At 39.0% G+C, this 20,009-nt stretch overlaps 1 protein-coding gene across 3 annotated transcripts in view; it reads right to left on the reverse strand.

The window, feature by feature from the left end:
* IL31RA (interleukin 31 receptor A) overlaps positions 1-19,595 on the reverse strand; it is a gene marked incomplete at its 5' end in the record, with an annotated part of 42,088 nt that extends 22,493 nt beyond the window's left edge. Inside the window, 6 exons of one of the 3 annotated variants that reach the window (XM_082075844.1) lie at positions 732-913; positions 4,496-4,616; positions 5,946-6,242; positions 8,442-8,507; positions 19,154-19,205; positions 19,550-19,595. In XM_082075844.1, the coding sequence (XP_081931970.1) occupies positions 732-913; positions 4,496-4,616; positions 5,946-6,242; positions 8,442-8,493 (652 nt within the window). The other 2 variants (XM_082075843.1, XM_082075842.1) reach the window with 2 other exon arrangements.
* Between the last annotated feature and the right edge of the window lie 414 nt (positions 19,596-20,009).

The following is a 20,009-nucleotide window of genomic DNA, read 5'->3' on the forward strand; positions in this document are numbered from 1 at the left end:
AGAGTAAACGATGGGCAGGGCTGGATGTGATGATACCACTATTCATTTACAGCCGGGTATTGCACTGACATCTGGTCCCACTCAAAAATACAAAAGTATAGACTGAGCAGCACTTCGCTTGACAACGAGTTTTAGTATATGGCCTTTACTTGTTAATAATGAAAAACTTAGTAGTTTATAATGGATACATCAGACATTGTCTTAAAAAATATTGTTGTAGTTAGACATTTCATAGTATGAATACAACACACTATTGTTTTTCACCACCCCTCAGTAAGAACAAGAAATTGCTGAAAATTGCTGTTGTACCACTAATAATTTCAAAAAATTTTACATGGAAAGGCCATCAACTGAAACATAACAAGAGGCTTGCTTCAACTAAATTGGAAGCATCCAAATTTTGATGAAAAAGAAAAATTGGGAAGGATGAACCTTTTTATTAAACCCTAGATGTAATTTCAGAGACTTCATAATTTTTGCTAACAATTAAAATTAGATGGAACTTCAAAACTAAAACCAATTTAAAACCAAACAAAACCCAAATAATAATTTCAAGATTACTATATTGAAAAACAGTTTTTTTATTATTTTCTTCTATGTAAACCAACTTCGATTACACAGTTTGTTCCAGCATTCTCTAACCTGTATGTTATAGAGGGAAGAAAGAATTGAGGAGTGTGCCGTCAGCTCAGCTTACACTGCTTTGTATTTATTTAACTCTTTTTATTTACCTATTTTTTCCAAAGGTATAGGAACACAATCTGATAAGGCTTCACCCAAAACATTTTCAGCTTTCACCTGGAAACAAAAAGAACTACTATATGGAGTATCTGGATAATAAAATGAACATGATTCCGTTTTGCTTTGGCAGGAGCCCATGGTATTTAGAAGAGTCACCCTTCCTTCTGTCATCCTGAAAAGAAAAAAAAAAAAAAAAAAGAGTTAGAAAATTCTCTTAGAATAACTCAAACTGTTTGTTGGGTTACTATTTAATTATTATTTATATGTTTTTGATATTGCAGGACATTTTTATCAGTTAACATCTCCTTAGATGATATGTTCATGCAAATGAATACTCTTTCTTATTTGCACTGCTCGTGCAAATGCATATAAATAGCCTGCATAGACTCATCTGGTTTTAATCACAATTAGTAAGACAACTTCCCAGGAGCAGTAATGAAGAGTAAAAACGCCTTAACTGGGAATCCACTTATTATTATTATTGTTATTATTAATTTTAGATTAAAATCTCAAAGTAAAGTGAAACCATGTAACTCCACAGAAGAAGTCTTTTAAAAATACAGATAGAGCTAGTAACACATGCCATGTGGAACAACATGATAACAAGGTTTTCTTGATCTTTTAAACAGAGAAAAAAGTAAAGCCAAATTGTACCACTGCCAAACTATTACCAGGTAAGACAAATTCGACAGATTTTCCTGAAAGAGCACACTGATAATACGCTGTCTTAACAGCATATACTTTTATAATAAGTAGTGTGGGATGCAAAACTAACAAAATTTGTTTCAATTTACTGACCCACACAAATTCTTCAACAAATGAAAACTTGTATATGGGGCTGGTGTTAAATTTATCATATTATGCAGTAAGCAAGCAGATAATTCATCTAACTCAAAAAACAGACTGAGGCTGGTATTTCACAAACGTTTTTAAGCCAGTGCACAAGTGTCAAACACATGGCACACAGGCAATCCAGCCCTCTGCCTTGTTTTATCTGGCCCGGCACCTTGTTTCTACCAGTGGCAGTGCTGAGCTCCATGTCCCCAGGCTCCTGCCAGCATTGGTCACGCGTGCAGCGTGTGTGACACGTGTTGCGCTGCAGGAGCAGAACAGCGGGAGCTGCGACTGTAGCTAAAGGAAAGCGGTGAGCCTGTGTGAGAAGAGTAATAGGTGACACTGATGGGGGACACCAGTAACTGTCTCGGGGCACTCTAAGACAAGACAGCCAAGAATTACGTGTGTGGGGGTACCTGGGATGGGACTCTTAAAGGGGTACTCTCAACTGGGCAAACATGTCATTTATTTTTTTAATAAATTAGCCAGATACATGAACTTCAAGTTAGCAATTACATGTTATTTTTAAAAAGTACCTTTAAAAGGTATTTTGTAACCAGCAGCCAGGGTCCCACTCATGAATTCTACCTTGTTTTCCATGGATACAGCCAGCTCTGCGGTCCAGCAGTGGTGGCCGCGCTTGTGCAATGACATGCTAATGTAATTTAATAATATGTCATTTAATAACAGGACGGCTCTGGAGCATGAGCAGTAGTTAGGCATAGTACCACAGTCCCAGCCATTTGTTAAAGTTCATGTATCTTGGTACCTTATCAAATGAAATGTGACTGCCCCGTTGGCAATACCCCTTTAAGTGGGGATGGCTTGAGTAGATGGGGCAAGAAGGAAAGTGCCTGCTAGGATTTGTAATGGTGAAATAAAGTGAATGTCTCTACTGGGGGAGGGAATGGTGGAATAAGGAGAAAGCTCCTCATGAGGGGTGATAAAAGAATTATCAGTAGGCATGTCCACCCCCAAAGGAACATTCTCCTTATTCCACCATGGAAGAATGAGGAGGGTGTTCATGCTGGGGAATGGCATTAAGGATAATGTCGCTGCCCAAGGAACCGGCAATGGGGGAATAAGGAGAATGTTACTGAGATAGATGGAGGAGGAGAATTGACGGAGAAAGAGTGGCTGCTGTTTCTGGGGAGGGAGGATTGAAGGAAAGGTGAGCCTGTGTGAGAGGACCTGACTATTATTTAACCTGGTTCTTAAGGCAATGCTGGTCTTTTACTTAGGTGGCACACCATACCATCTTTGGTGGAATAATTTGAATCCCAATATGTCCAGTAAGAGAAAGATTGATGCAGAAGGAAGGCAATGTAATGATAGGTGGGAAAGCAAATATGTTTGTGTTTCAAGGATAAAAATCAGTATGTCTTTTGTGTTATGAGACAATGTCAGTGATGAAGGAGTACAATGCACATAACCGAGCGGCAAACACAAGGCCCACAGGCCAAATCCTAAAATTACATTAGGTCCTTTGAAGGCAAGTGTGAGGCTGATGTGGCCTCCCATGAAAATGAGTTTGACACCCCTGAGCTAGTGTGAGCCTGCACTGCTGCGAAAGCAAATGGTCCAACTTCTCCAGTATGCATTGCTGTTTGTTTCCAGCCTGAACTCTATGCTCCCTTGCACCAGCACTTTCGTAGTCACATGGTAAGTTCAGCTGGGGAGTTATCTGGATTAAAATTAATGGTTAGATTTTACTGGAAATAGTTCTGCAATCCAGCTCACTGTGTGGTTAAAGAAGAATTCATGCTGGTACAGAGAAGAACAATATTGAAACTTACTTTCAGTAGCTGTTCTAGTTTATGGTTTTGCAAACTCAGCTAAGTAATAAAACGTAGAAAGACTAGACGGAGTAAGAAAGTTCCACCTAATGAAGCTAGACATGCAAAATGTCAAGCCTAAAATGGAGATAAAACTAAAGATGTTTTCCTGCCCTATGATTTAAGTAAAAAAGATACCACATGGTAGCATAACTTACAATAGGAAAATGTCTCATTTGGAATCTGAATTCCTTACAGTTCTCAAGATTAATTTTAGACTTTTTAGAAAACTCTTAATGAAATCATATTACTTAGAGTCTTGATTATGCAGAAAAAGAGCACTACAAGCAGCACTGTTATGAAGAGCATACTTACAAGTATATTTGGGACAAAAACCTGTGCTATCACCTTCAAAATTTTATCTGAAATCTGCCTTGGAACAACACTGAATTCACCGTTTTCACAGTAACTTATGAAAAAGTAAGCTCCTAAACAGTATGTCAAATCTAACAGAAATTGAAAGAATCAGATATTTATGCTTCTATAGTGGGATCAGAAACACTAAAAGATGTGAGACTACATAATTGCTATTTGTAAATTCACATCCCCAGATAGGAGCAATCCACAAGGGACAACTGACTCCTGTTTTTTTCCACTGAAATTTTCTGACTAGAAAGGTCTCCAGGTTAAACCCTGCTGGTTTCAAGCAGACTAAGAGGAGCTTTAAAGGTTTTGACTGGGAACTGGATAAAGCAGAGGAGGAAGCAATCATTTTTACCCATCCAAAATGAGGATAGTTAGGTACCACAGAAAGTTTCTGGGTAACACTACCACAAAGTACCACCATTCTCCATTTGTACCTAGGCTCACTCAGGAAACAAGTAACAGTTCTGATGTAAACATCTGTCTACTGAATACTGGGTTGCAAATGCTCATTTTCTTTATAGTGTACTAAAACGGTATCAGACTATACATTTTTTTCAACTGATACCAACCACCAAATTAGTTGAGTTTAGTGAGGAAATGCCATGACTCTGAACTCCATGGAACTTCCAGTTTTTCTTTAAACAGTAGTCAGGACATGAGGGGAATGGAGCTGTTGGTCTCACTCTAGCACCCCAGTTCCCAATGCACCCTCTACTCACATTTTTCGGTAAAGAGTATAATTTGTTTTAAGATTTGTTTCTCTTCCTGAAGACCAGGTGCAGGTAAGTTCAACATCAAAGTAATAAATGCAGGAAATATTTCTTGGTATGTCTGGTGGAACTGCAATGACAAAAGTTAAAAAAAAAGTTCAATAAAAATAAGTAACTTTAACGTGCCACTGATTTTACTGGTCAAAAAGCAGTTTAGCGCAAACTTCAATAACTGGCTTGCATAGCCCTTCATTTTACAATTTCTTCTGCCCTCAAAACTCCTCACAAAACCAAAATCAAAGCTACTCTTTCTTTCCCCAGGGAAACAGGGAGATTTTCTCTGACTACTTCTAAAAAGTACTTAACTAGGTGGGCCTGAAGGTATTTTTGCACTAACTCATTAACTCTCCTATGTCAAACCATTGCCTACTTTCTCCTGAACCTCTAAGTTTACCTACTGTAACACGTCTGGACCTTAAGGCCAGTCCAGAGAGTTAAAGGAAAACAAAGAAACAGCACAAAATTCCAGGAAAATGCATTCTCTGAAAGCTAAAACTCCTCTTGTTTCCTTCCCAAAATGTCTAACCATGTACCCTATGAAAACTCCTAATATGAGGAGCCTGCACGACCTCAGGTGCAGAAGACAACTTCCTGGGAAACATATCTATATGACCTTGCAGAGGTCAGTAATTCTGGATCCTCTTTATCTTATAAGCAAGATGGCACAAAGGAAACTTTCCTCTGCAATCTCTATAATCTGAAGTCATCCAAAAAAACCCCTCAAGGACTTCTTTGTTAAAGCCAAACTTCTTCACTCGATAGAAGAAACTGGAATTGAAAAAAAGATAATTGCTCCCAGTGAAATTAACTGGTTGAAAAAGCCCTCTCTCCAAAACAGTACTTTTCTGTCCCACCTAATACAACACTCAAAAGATCTTTCTTTTACTGACAAGCTTGTGGCATGACAGGCAATACTTTCTGCTGTTTTTTATTACACAGATGTAATTTCCTGCATTTATTGTTTCTTTACTAAAACGGGACCCCCAAGGTATAGGTTCGCATCAGCTTCTCTTAGTCTGTTCAATAAATTAGATTATTTAATGCATATTTATCCTGTAATGTTCTCCAGAGGATTAGAGTGGAAATCATCCCTTGAGAAAGCTAAAGTTGGCTAGGCAAACAAAAGACATAACCAAAGGGACAGATCCAGTATCCTCTGAACTCAGCAGACAACATTTTCTCACTTTAGCTGGCCAAAAGTAAGGCTCAGAGAGGTTATGGACCAATGTCAGTAAGGAATGCCTGCAGTTTCTGTTTTACTTCAGAAAAAAAAGAGATACTTTAACACAGGTATCTTACCATGCCACAAGCTTAAAAAAATAAAGTTGTTTTAAAAGAAAAAAAAAAAAAAAAGGTTAGTAAAAAACATTACAATCAATTTTTCTGCATTTCTACTTACAGCCAGATTTAACTTCGGTGTGAACCAGAAGTTGTTCATTCCCCAGGTACTTAGTGAAACATTTCACATGAGCTTTGCTGTAAGTGAAATTATGGATGGTTACACTAGATACAGTATCATTCACAATGTTATAGTTTTCCTGAGCGATCAATTCATGATTTAATTTCCAGATGATTTGGCTTGCATTTCTGTGAGGTGTGTAGCGTTTTCCAAGAACACAAAACAGTTTCAGGGTGGATCCTCTTTCAATTTCAGGAGATGAAGGAAAAATGTCAACATCTCTGATAGAGTTTTCATCTAAAGACAAAATCAAAGATATCACATAACCTAAATAGTTTTTAAATACCAGTGGAAATATGATAACTTATTTTGTTGTCTACAGATCATTTAATTAGTTTTTTTTTCATATGGAGTTGATTTAAATAAAATGCTCAGTTAGTCACTCAAATTATATATTGGTGTTTGGAAAAGCAGTTCACACTAATTACCAAATTACTGTAGAATCATAACAGAACCATAGGGTGGTTTTGGGTTGGAAGGGACCTTAAAGGTCATCTAGTTCAAGCCCCCCTGCCATGGGCAGGGACACCTTCCATCAGACCAGGTTGCTCAACACCCAGACCAACCTGACCTTGAATACTTCCAGGGATGGGGGAATATGTATATTTTACTATATATTATAAATTATACAGGAATTATGTTTCTATACCTTCCCAGAAACAATGGAAAAATTTCAACTCAAATGTTTTTTAACAGCAGAAAATTAAAAAAAAGAGACTATTGTATTTTAAATCTGTTTTTAAGAAACACTCCTACATGTAAAAGGTATGTACACCATTTAGATGTTATCATCACTAATCACTCTATCAAAAATACGTCAGACTGGTAAGCTTAAAATTTACAAGTAAGCTGTAATATATTTCAATATTTCATTGTTCCTTTTATTTCTCATAGAATTTATATCCCCAGATAGACTGCAGGAATTGTATACGAAATGCACGTAAATGGAACACACAGAAGCAGGTTAAATGAATTAATTCAGCAAAGTTATGAAACAGTGCAAGAATCACCCATAAGAGTCCTGCAGGAAGGTAACTGTTTGTCTTTTTGCTGCTACTAATTTCTTGAAGGCAAATTTCAGAAATAAATCAGTTAAATAGAACCAAGAAAACACCAACTTTTACAGACATAATTTCTTTACTAGAATGTAGGAATGAAAGGGAATCAAATTTTAAACTTTCTTGCTTGTTTTCTGGTAATTCACTATCTTTTGGGTGTATTAACTGTAAATTGCTTTCTGTGTTTCTTTTTGTGTCTTCTTTGTTTCAAAGTAATTTCTTTTGTGTTTCAAAGTCATGCTCACGCCTATTTACACTTCACTGCACAAATTTTACTGTGTATCAGTTGTAAGCAATTACCTGCACTGTTTCGTATATTATTGTTCAAGCTTTTAGAAAAACATGCACCCTTCTTCCAAGTAATTCCTGAACAATTTAAGACACAAATAACATCATATAATAAATTACTGTTGTGTGTTAAGTTGTATGTGATAAACTGCACGTGAGCTTTCAGTTTTTGTCACAAACTCATTATTTCAATCTCTCCTTGTGATTTGCTATTCTAACATATACTATTCAACTTAATCAGTTTAAAGCGGCACTGTTGCCACAAGAAGCATGTTTAATCCTCAGCCACTCATTTACTGCTCTTATCCCTTTCCATGCCAGAAGTTCCTGTGTAGTGAACCAAAAGGAAACCGATAGAGATGAAAAATAAAAGCTTGGTGAGAAATAACATGGTTTTCCTTCTAGATCAGGTTCCTCACAGCTCTACAACCTGCCACACAAACATGCACTCCAGCTGAAGAAGAAGGAGATGAGAGGTGGAGGGAGTGTGGAACTATCTGCTATTCCAACTTCAGCAGTTACCACACACCCCACAATAGCCACACATTGTTAGGTGACTTTTAAAATTAGGAATAAGAACAATAGTAGTGATTGCATGAATCTCTGAATAGGTAATATTTGACTTAAAACAGTCCAAAACCAGCAGATATTAACTGCATTTTAAGTGTTCACAAATTACATAAACATTAAATGGTTCCATCAGCAGATCTCCAAAATTACTGGCCTTTACAACCCAACAGGAATTGAACTATGATATGACTTCCAGATGCAGATTCCCCTCCTATAACCTGTGCAACAGGCAAACAGTTAACAAAGTAAGTTTTAAAATACATTTTTTTTTTCCTTTTAGGATTTTAAATACAAAAGAAAACAAATTCAGGCTGTCATGATCACAATTAACATTCCAGAATAGGATATCAAGAGTGCAATGAATTATTTTTCCCTCTATATCGTACACTACTTAGTCAATTACCTACTAACTTCTATTTAATTAAAATTTTCAGAACTTTTCAACATTACATTTGGAGATTGGTCACATTCTGGAAATTTTTCTAATGGCAAGACAGATGCTAACAAGTAAGAAACATACCTGCTATAGAGCTGCAGAGCAGGACGAACATCCAAATCAAGCAGATGAACATTTCCTTTTCAGTAACTGTAGGCATAAAGTAAAAATAAAAATAAAATACTTCAAGTAAAAATGTGCCTGTAATATAAGCATTTGTATAAGACTTAATAATGCTATTCAGTGTTTCTCACTTGTATTCAAGTTAAGTACTGCTTTGTTTAAGTGTTACTTTCCTTGACAATGGGAGAAATTTGAAGCAGTTTTCCTACATGCATACATTTCCTATAAAGATGAGAGAAGTAAATGCACCTGAAATCCTCCTGAGGGCAATCCAATCCACCTAAGTAATTTACCATCCAAAGACCTCGTAAAGAATTGGTAAGAAATATATCTATATCCACTTGAAATCCAGCCTGCCTAGCCATTTTCCAAGCAGATTCACTTAGCAGAGTGAATTCTTTGGAAAAGGAAGGCTGTTGCAGGAGGAATTATGTGTATCTCTTGTTCACCACCACCTAACAAAACATTTCTTTGGGAAGTGGGCAATAGTCCCAGGTCACCACCCACCCGAAAGAGGGTAAACTCACATTGTTTTCATCCCAGCTAACTGTCCCAGGCACCAGACTTGAGGGCATTCTGCAAAGGCAAGGGAAGGCACCTCTCTTTGATGCTAAACTGCTGTGCAGCCAAAAAAAAATACAAACCCAAACCGTAGGGTACGAAGGAAGAAAGTAAAGAATGAAAATGATTTCTTCTAAAGGTACAGGTAAATCTAGGGTTGCAGGGGGAAAAGGAGAGAAATCAAGCACTCCCCTTGTTTCAAGCACTGGTGTCATCACTCAGAGAATCACAAGAGTGGTTGAGGTTGAAAGGGACCTCTGAAGGTCATCTGGTCCAATCACTCTGCCCAAACACAGTCACCCAAGTTAGTTGCCTAGGACCATGTCCAGAGAGCTTTTGAAGGTCTCCAGGGATGGAAAGTCCACAACCTCTCTGGTCAACCTGCTGCAGTGTTCAGTCTCCCTCACAGTGAACATGTGTTTCTTGACGTTCAGGGGGAACCTCCTATGTTTCAGTTCATGCCCAGTGTGTCCTATTCTGTTGCTGACCACCACTCGAGAGACTGGCTCTTACCTCTTGCACCCCTCCCTTCACATGTTGATGAGATATGAGCTTTCTCTTCTCCAGACAGTCCCAGCTCTCTCAGCCTTCCCCCATATGACAGATGCCCCAGTATCTTAATCATCATTGTGACCATTCACTGGACTCTCTCCAGTATATCAATGTCTCTCTTGTAACAGGAAGTCCAGAACTGGACACAGTATTCCAAGTGTGCCCTCACCAGTGCTGAACAGAGAAGCAGGATCACCTCCCGTAACCTCCTGGTTACGCTCCTCCTAACGTAGACCAGGATACCACTACCTTTCTTTGCCACAAGGGCATAGTGCTTGCTCATGGTCTACCTGGTGTCCACCAGGACCCCCAGGGCCTTTTCTGCAAAGCTGCCCTCCAGCTGGTCAGCCCCCTGTCTGTACTGGTGCCTGGGGTTGTTCCTGCCCAGTGGCAGGATTTGGCACTTCTCCTTGAAGCTGAACTTCATGAGGTTCCTGCAGCCCATTTCTCCAGCTGTTGAGGTCCCTCTGGATGGCAGCACAATCCTCTGGGCATATCAGCCACCCCTCCCAGTTTTGTGTCTGGAATTTTCAGCTCTCCATGCAAACCAGTATCTCAGGAGGGCTCCATGCAGGAGGCAACTGCTCTCTCCCTAGAACAGGTATACCAGCAGCTTTCAGGCCAAACAGGCCACCTCTTCATCCCATAGGTTCAGACAATCCTAGGAAGCAGGTACGCACCACGCCACTGTTTGGGACAAAGAACTTCTTGTTTTTGCTACAAAATGAGGTTTTACAGTAATTCAAAAGAGGAAACCATAGTAAAAAAAATGCTTTCTTCAGTTTCTGCTAGAACTCATCTTAAATGTTTTCAGTCTGTCCCAGGAAGAATTTTATAAATTTAAAGGCTATGACAGTGCAAAACAGGAAAAAAATAATGAAAAGTATACATAGGATAAAAAGATAAATGAGGGAGGAGTTTGCCCAGTGACACCTTCCTGAAATACAGCTGCAGCAAGATGTGTACCAACAAGAAAAGCAACTACAAAAAGAGAACCTGTTACTACTTTAATCACCTAGGGTGTAAGTTCTTGTTCCCAAAAGCAGTAAAGAAGAATTATGCTAAAAAGAACCCTAAGCAATTGTTCCAAGTATTCTGCACCAGTAGGTGCAGAATTAACATGAGATGAAGATTTAAAAATATTTAGATAGTTATTTTTATCTTTTAGAATTAACATAGCCCATAGCAATGTTGACAAAATACTAGAATTTCCACTCTGTTGAAGGTAAGAATATATTATTCTTTCCTAAGCATTGAAATGTGTGGTTTTTCTTATTCTATTTTTGGTAGTTTAAGAAAGATACCAAAGTTTAAAAAAATCAGTCCCAAAATCATGGCTATAAGAAAACTACACTACATTTAAAAAAAGAAAATCATAATGATAAATCTAAAAAAGGCTTTGCCAGGTTCATAGGAACATGCATGAACAATTGCTATACAGCTGTGGTAAACACTCATGTAGTCAGTACTTCATTACCTAAAGGACTAGTAGCAGAAAACCAACACACTTCAAACAACAGAAACCTGCAAAATAACCAAAAGCACTACAAGATGATGTGCCTATTCAAAACTGTCCGACAGAAGCGGAATTATAAGCCCAAGACAAATCAATAATGAGTTACAGATGCTACACTGGAGTATTTTTTTTTAATTTTAAAAAGTAAATAATTTCATTAGTCAAATAAAATGTTTTTGCAACTGCTATATGACTGTGGCCACAATCTTGGAGAATATACTCACCCATGAGAGTACCAAATCCTCTGTGTAGCTGTCCTGGTTTTGCTAAAAACAAGATCAGTTTCTCTTTTAGTGAATTTTCCTTTCAGCTAAATCCTTCTAAAACACTGCACTTTTCTGAAGGTGGCTGCATGTTTTTGCAGACAGGAGCAATGGAATACAAGGTCACTGATAAAAGCTCGTGTCCCATAAGTGAGAGGGGCATATTTTCAAGGAGGGGCAAACAAACAGGTGACTAAAACTGACCAGCTAAGTATTCCATCCCGTACACATCGTACACCCTATAAAAGTGGGAGATCGTGAGGGTCTCATTCTGTTCAGCCATGGCCAGCATCTGAAGGGACCCTGCCTGTCGTCCCTGTGATCCAAGGCCTGGTTCCAGACCCTGCATCCCTGAATCCAGTTCCAGTTTGCTGTGTAGTCCAGCCAAGGACTTCCAGGTGCCTGCCCTGCAGCCACTGGAGCAGTGCGAGGCCGGAAATTCAAGATTTGTATTGTATATTTTGTATCATTTTCTCTATGTTTATTAGTAGCATTAGTAAAGCATGTTTAACTTTTTTCCAACTTGCAAAGTCTCTTTTCTTCGTACTGCCTTTCCTTGGTGGGGACAGCTGCGAGGGGAGGGGTTTCAAAGAGACCATGTGTCAATGTTTATTGTCCCCCTGCATTAAACAGTGACAGTGGCACATAAAGATAAGCATACATGTAACTGTTTATAGCAAAGAGCTTAAGGTACCTAGCATATATAATAAAGATTTGGTCTTTCTTTTCTGTACACTTAATTGCTAGTAACATATAATAAAAGCCCACTGTGTATTCTGTGTTGTAAAGACTTCATGAAGTAAAATCAGTATCTCAAAGCACAGGCACTTCACTTGTGTATATCAATCGTAGAATACAAGTTTTACATATTATGGTTTTGACTAATTAAATAATTTCCCCTAGTGATTGACTTCTTCTTTAGAGGCACTGAACATAATACACAGTAACAAAAAGCTGTAAAAGTTGCCATAAAATTAGATAACAATATGTGAAGAAACAACTGCTTCTGTATAGGCAACAACATCTTTTCAAATATAGGCAAGTAAAAAAGAACCAAGCAAAAAGAAAAGCAATGTTGCCGTAGAACAGCTGTCAATACTGAACCTGAATACACTGGTCGAAGTGCTAATAGGTTTTCCTACTTTATGGACTACTCAAAAAAAAAAAAAAAAAGCTAATAAAAAACAAACAAACAAACATGCTTCTCCCCAGGTAGGACACACCAAGTGCCTTTCAGCCTAGGAAAGAATCAATTTAAGAAACATTTTTACTAAAATTAACAGCCCATTTCAATAGGAGAGTCAGTTCAAAAAAATTAACCACCAGCTGACATGGTCACTAACCATATCTGTGAGTAGCTACCCTTCTTATGAAAATTAAATTATTGTCTAGATCTTTGCTGATGAAAAGACAGTATAAGCTTGGTTAATAGAACATTTCAAAAGGTGCAGAAACTCTAACAGGGAGATGAAAAACAATCTGCTAATTTAAAACAAAAAAAAAAAAGAAGAAGAAAGAAAGAAAAAAAAAGCCTATGAAGTTTATCAAAGACTTCCCAGTGTCTTTCTTTGCTTTCCACTTGGCAAAGCTCTCACAGTTCTTGCTGATATTCTACATATGCTGGTTTGCTATTTTTGAGGAGACAAGAGATAGAAAAGGCTGCATTTCAGCCAAAATAGTTCAGCTATTCCAAAGAATAAAGAAAATGCTTTTTTCATCATATTCCTTTGGCTTGCTCCAGCAATCCCACACTTTTTTTAGCAAGGAATTGGAATCCAAAAGCATTGGGAAACCATAAAAACATGCTTGAATTACACTTGTGCCAAAAATACCACGTACTACTGCATATTCCACCACAGTGGAACACAGAGCTAAAAGATCAGACATGGCAAATGTAGCCACGATGACAAGCTCAAAGCCTTTGAAAAATGCTGTTTCCACATGCTCACGAGAAAGCTTAAACAGCCAAAGATCCCATCCACACTTGGCAAGTGCTCCTCATCCTGCAGCCACTACTACCTGTTCCTCCTCTTCTAGTGCTCCTCTAGTGCTCATCATAGGGTAAGTCACTTCTACCTGCTAAAATAGCAGAAAATGAGGCAAAATTTCTTATTTGTGCTAGGTTAGCAAATGGATGCAACTTGCTACGTGGCTTGACAGAGTTGGTGAAGTAGAGGACTGGGGAGAGAAACCTCCATGACACATCTTCCCAGCCACGGGCTGTCGGTTTGGTTCAGTCCCGACGCTATGTTGCATTTCCTTCCACTTTCTCCAACACCAATTAGCAGCTGATTATTTGACAAGCCAGCTGCCAGTTAACACACGTCAGAGACCAGGGCAGGAACTCAGCAGGTTACAACCCTGCTCACGTCATACATCTTTGTCAGGATACTGATACGTGACTAAATAGCTCTTTGGCTGTTTACTTAAGAGGCCACACATGTAAAAGTGATGAAAGAACATTCCTGAATGAAAGTCACATCATAAATTCAGAAGTGCTCCACTTAAAGTTACTTGTAAAAGCTAAATTTTGATGGCTAAATAAATGGCATGAACATAATTGCTTTCTTCAACTACTTAAAAAACTGATTCACCAAAGCCAGATTTCTGCAGAAAGGGACAATCTCAATGAAGGTCTCATTAAAAAAAAAAAAAATAAGAATAATAATAATTGCGTAGCATAGTTGATGAAACAAGGCTTTCTCAATACCAAAACTTCTGGTTTTCCATTTTCACTTTGAAATCAAAGTTGTTTGGAACTGCTATGGTTTAAAAATTTCAACAAGTCAGACAAAAAAAAAAATCACCCAAAGTAACTTTTCTTCATAATCTGTTTAGGACTATTTCTTAACCACCCTTCTCCTCCCATTTCAGGACAGGAAAGCTTCTTCCATTCAGAACCAACCCCAAGATTGTATTTAGCTACACAAACACACACTTCTGCATGCAGTGTGGCTGTTACACCATGTGTAAAAACCATAGTATGTCTAGAAATGAGCCTGTGTAACACATAAGCCTAGTGATCTTCAAGAAGTTCCAGCATCTTTGCTGAAACCTGACAGGGCGTCCTTTCCTACTGACACTCTTCTAACAGCTATGAAAGAGAAAAGAAGCTGCATAGCCACTGCCGTCTTTTATTTAGTCCTTACCAGCAACTGCTACAGCTGTGCCACGCCAGTCACCATTTGGAGCGACAGACCTTGCCCTATACCAGCCAACGCTGACGGCCAGGAGCTCCAGCCTGCACCCAGCCCCACTGGACCACCCAACTGCCATGTCATGCACAGATGCAATTGGGAAAGCCATAACCATCAGTTTTCAGAACTCTGAGCTTCAAATCCGTAAAAAGGACATTTCAGGTGAACTTCAGCCTCCTTCCTAGATAGCAGAGTGCAGAAGCATCAGCTTCCAAGAATGGTCATGATTCCATCAAAGGTGAGTAGCAGTGTGCACCAGAATAGGAAAACTGAGGTTTCTCTGCATCTGTCAGAGAAGAGAATGACATGTAAACTTACTGGAGGAAGCAGTAATGTGAGGCACAGGCAGCTTTTCCCAGCTCTCTAATCCCTGTAAATCATGCACTGACAGGGTCTTCATGGGAAAAATGACAGACATTGGAGCGAAAGATCATGAGTACACCCATTTCATAACCCACAGTTCTTAACTGAGCTAAGAATAGTCAGATGAACCTCAGACCAGGAAGAATATGATTTAAAATTTTAACTTTTAAATATCACTTGATTTAAACAGGCCTTACGCACATTTTGAAAAATAAACTTATTTAAATTTGAAGTTATGACAGCCGACCTTAAAATATAATGCTATCATAATCTACTAAAATCACTTAAATTAAATAAATTCAAACAATATCTATTTATTGAGAAAACAGAAACCACTAAGCTTACGAACACGTCTGAAGGAGCAACATGGAGAAGAGCCCTTTAGGCTGCTGTGCCAACTTTTGACCCCAGAAACTTGTTCTGAAAATGCCATAGCAGGCATAAGGAAAAAAAAAAAAAATGAAGAAGAAAAAGAAACAAACACTACATTCATCAAGTTCAATGACTTGTTAAAAGCTGCATACCAACTGGAAAACAGAAAAGCAGGAAAGCTGTTTTCCTCTCTCAGTCTCTAAATAAAAAAAAAATCTTTTAAAAAGGCACAAAAGGATAAGATACTTTTGTTCCAAAATCCTAAGGGAGATAGCGACCAGGAAACATTAGTTCAGGCTGCTGATAACATTTATTTTGTTTGGTAAAGCCGAGAGTTATAGATGCTAAATGTGTTTTGATAAGCCATTTATTTTGTTGTAGAACAATAATTAACACCATGTGGAATACTAATATATTCTATTATAAAATGCTGTACATTTTATTTTATTTCCAATTTTTACCTAAATGCAGCTTGGTACTAAAACAGAAAAACAATTAATCCATAGCTAGTCAATACAGAATAGAATGCAACAGAATAGAATGCAACAGAATAGAATGCAACAGAATAGAATGCAACAGAATAGAATGCAACAGAATAGAATGCAACAGAATAGAATGCAACAGAATAGAATGCAACAGAATAGAATGCAACAGAATAGAATGCAACAGAATAGAATGCAACAGAATAGAATGCAACAGAATAGAATGCAACAGAATAGAATTCATTATTCCCTGAATAATCATACCAAATAAGCCTCTAAATATATCTAAATACAGCTCTAAATATGTGTTAGGGTACAAAAGGCCCAACTAGGTAAAAAACCCCACAAAACAAATGTTTGTTTGATACATTTCATAATAAAAACTTAATTTTTAGGGAAAAAAGATTAAAGCTACAAACACAAAACAAGATTTAACTTCTTTCTTTTTACATGCTGGCCACTTTCTTAATTTTAACTACATAATTCTACCTGATTTAACAATGCTCACTAAAAGGAAGGCCAGGCTATCAATGTCTCTAGAACTGAAGTCAGTGATACTACCATAGAGAACTGCAGTGCTGTCATTCCTTGTTCTTTTTTCACAGAGAGAGGAAAAACAGTCAAGCCAGGGCTTAAATAGCCTTTGTGTACAGGTCTGGTCTTGGAACCTTCTTCTTGGGCTCACTGTTTGAGGGACTACAAAGTCTATATTGGCTATTAGAAGAGTCAATTAGAAGAGACGATTTTTTGTCACACATTTTCAGTAAGACGTTATTAGGATGGTTGCCTTTGTACCCCTGCCCTGAGCACAGTCTGTCAAACAAAGGTAGAGAACAAGATTCCTCTGCCACAGTGAGCAACTAAGTGAGAAAAATGGACGGTCGGGGCAGAAGGATCCATGCATTGAGATATAAAGAAAGGTAGAACTCTCACTGAGAGAAGATGGCCAGATCCACATCTCTTACAGTTGCCACATCTGGGTGGTTTCAGCCTGAAGTGTGTACAGAATACACACCTGTCAGATCAAAGCGAAGATTTTCTGTACTACTTCAGAGCATTAGTTCGTCTTGTCTAGCCTTGCCTCTTAAAGTAAGACCATTCCAAACGTTCCAGAGTAAAATACACATCCACCTAAATAATGTTAGCAAAGTGTGTTTCAGAAGAAAGCAAATAAAAATTTTCCAGGACTATTCAGGGAATCAGGTACAGCCCCAAAATGCAGGATATATTTATAATCCCCATCCTGCTGCAGGCGTTACAGGAACGCAGAGGACAAAGCAGGTAAACCTGCCCTCCCACAGGCCCAAGAAGGAAAGAGAACAAGATGAGTGCAAAACCTCACTTTCATATTTTCTTATCAGAAAAGATTACTGTGATCCCATAGCTTACCTGTGCACATAATAACAGCATTCTGAAAAAGAGATTTAATCGTATATTTTAGAAAATGTAACAAACTCACGCTCACTACAGACTCAGCTGAAGGTGAGTTTTGTGCTTATACTACTATTGCATTACTCACTATTGGTTTTAGGAGTTAATTTAGAACACAGACGATACCTACACACCATTTCATCTCCTCTCTTTTTCATGGTGATTAAGAAGCTTGCTTACACTCCTATTATCAAATATCTTTCTCCATATCCATCTCAACCTTACAGAAATGTAAAAACTATACATTAAGTCCTCTTTTGAAGGTTTGTTTTCCATATCCTTTGGTTATTTTTAAATATTCTCTTTTGAAGGTTTTCCAGTATTTCACACCCTCTTGAAGTGCAGACACAATGTCTGAATAGTCGGAGCTGGATTTACAGAAGTGAGCTACAGTCTCCAATGCATTCACACAGTGGATGTGTAACCGGAGTGGGAAGCCTCTGCACAGCTAACTTTCACCAACTCCTTACCACCTTTCACTGCTGGATGCTAAATGCCTCATGTATCTTGTTATAGGAACACAGCATCACTACCAGACACTTACCGCTGCTCCTATTACTGTACATCTAAGCAGGTCATTGGCCCCTTCCTTTCCCCAACAGAGCACACAGTTATCTAAACAGGTTTTATGTTAGTACTTTCCAAAAGTTTTTTTGTCCTGTTGAGCATCCGCTGAATTCTTTGATCCCAAATACATGTATCTTGGTGTTGACCTCCATAAGACAATTACCAGATCATCCCACTAATTCAGATCTTTTTGTAAAGGTTATATGTCCTATTTTTCTATTGCTTACTACTCATACTGTAAACTTTACTAGCAATATTTTTGTATCTTAGCTAAAACTACTAGCTGAAACATGGAACAGTTGTGTGAAACCAGGCTCCACGGCACCTACCAAAACCAGCAATGTTTTGAGACCTCCAAGTGTCATGTAGTTTAATTTAAAATGTTCTCTGCAAGTACCAAATAATGCAAAAAATTACCAGACTTACGTGATCATTCTAGAAAAACAAACAAATTTTTAACATTCAATACTCTAATGTCTATGATAAAAACCTAAAGTTTTTTTTTACCATTTTATCTCTTTGAGACCCATTTTATTACTGATTAGCCTCTATCTGACAGAAAAATCTGAACTGAACATTCTGTTCTTTTGCTCAATACATGAAGCTTTCTTCAAGCACAAAAACATTCTTGTGCCCAGTGTCTTAATTCACACGTAGAGGCTAGAAGTTGGATTTCAACTATAGACAGTCATCTTCAAGAGACAACAGTCACAGTGTTCTATTACAGACAAGAAGTTCAGTGCAGCTACTCCAGCTTAAGCACAAGCGTGATACTCATGATGTATGTACACACAAACATAATACCAAATTATTTTCTCCCAGGAGGCTGAAACTGTGCAAGCATAGAGAGAGCATGGAGCCAAAGTACTTAAATCTGATATGCCACTTCGAGAAAATCTGAGTTAATACAGACAATTTAATCAGCCAGCAGTTAGGAAAGAGCTCTTACTGCCTTTGATGACTGTACATATTGCAAACATGTTGAGAGCTAACTCTTACCACTGCACATACAAAGAAAACCACTGCCAAGCTTCTGTATCATATTCTTCCCAAAAAGAGACAAATGCAACCAGCTAAATGGGAAGTTTTGATTTTTACTGTCTCATGGACTAGAAAGAAACTGAAAGGAGCTGCTTGGCCTGGAGAGACACAGAAGCGTGTGCTGCCTCAAGTCTGGGACGAACATCTGGAGAGATGTGAATGCAAGCACTCATCACAGCTGGTAAAGATCCACTGGAGTAACACTTAGGGGAAGCATTTCACTCTTTTCCCATGCACCATATTAAGAAAAAAAGAGCAGAGAGACCTCTGAATAATAATAATCATAGTAATAACAACAACAACAACAACAACAACAACACGCACTCACCTCCGCAGCAGAACGGGCGTTTCGCTCAACCAGGAGCTCTGACTCCCCACGACTGCGAAGGGATGTACAAAATGGGAAGTTACCAGGCTCAGCACAAGTAACACTTTTTCCTGTAATTCTGAAAGACACAAAACCACCGTCCCCGGCGCCAGGGCTCTCGGGGAGCCGTGTCAGAGCCTCCGTACGCCTGCCGCCCCCGCCCCGCCGCCGAGCCCTGCCGCCCGGGGGATGGAGATGCCGCCTGGGGCCAGCGGATGCCGGTGGCCGGGTGTGAGCCCGGAGCCCGGCCGCAGCCGCCCCGCGGAGCCACTGCCTCGGAGCCACCGCCTCGGAGACCCACACGGGACCGAAGAACGAGGCGTCCCAGATGCCTCCCCCACCTCGACCCCTCCTTACCGCTGCCTTCCGCCCGCCCCTCGCCCACGGGCGGCCAGGAGGAGCCAGGGCCGCGGGCGGGGGGGATGCTGACCCAACCCTGCTGTCCCCTGAGGAGGGACAGCCTGCAGCTCCCACAGCTGCAGGTTTTTAGGGAGCATTGGCACAAATCGCTCGGTACTCTGAAAGAGCATTAAGGAGTCGGCTCTGCAGTGGTGTACACAACAGCATTTTGAGGCAGATGAGTCAATTCAACAATGCTTTTAAATTGCGTAAATACGCCCAGCAAAACGAGCATATTAGGTAACAGCCATCACTGAGGAGCGCTCACACTAATGCACCTCATGCATCAGCACTACAAGAGAAACAACTGAAGTTATGGTCCCTTTTAAAACTAACAAATGTACTCCAGTTAATGACTTTGAAGAAAGCTGCAGCTATCAACAACTTAAAAAGGAATAAAAGAGAAAGAATACTGCAA

Source organism: Streptopelia decaocto, assembly GCF_964273445.1.
Source record: "Streptopelia decaocto genome assembly, chromosome: Z".
Classification (NCBI taxonomy): Eukaryota; Metazoa; Chordata; class Aves; order Columbiformes; family Columbidae; genus Streptopelia; species Streptopelia decaocto.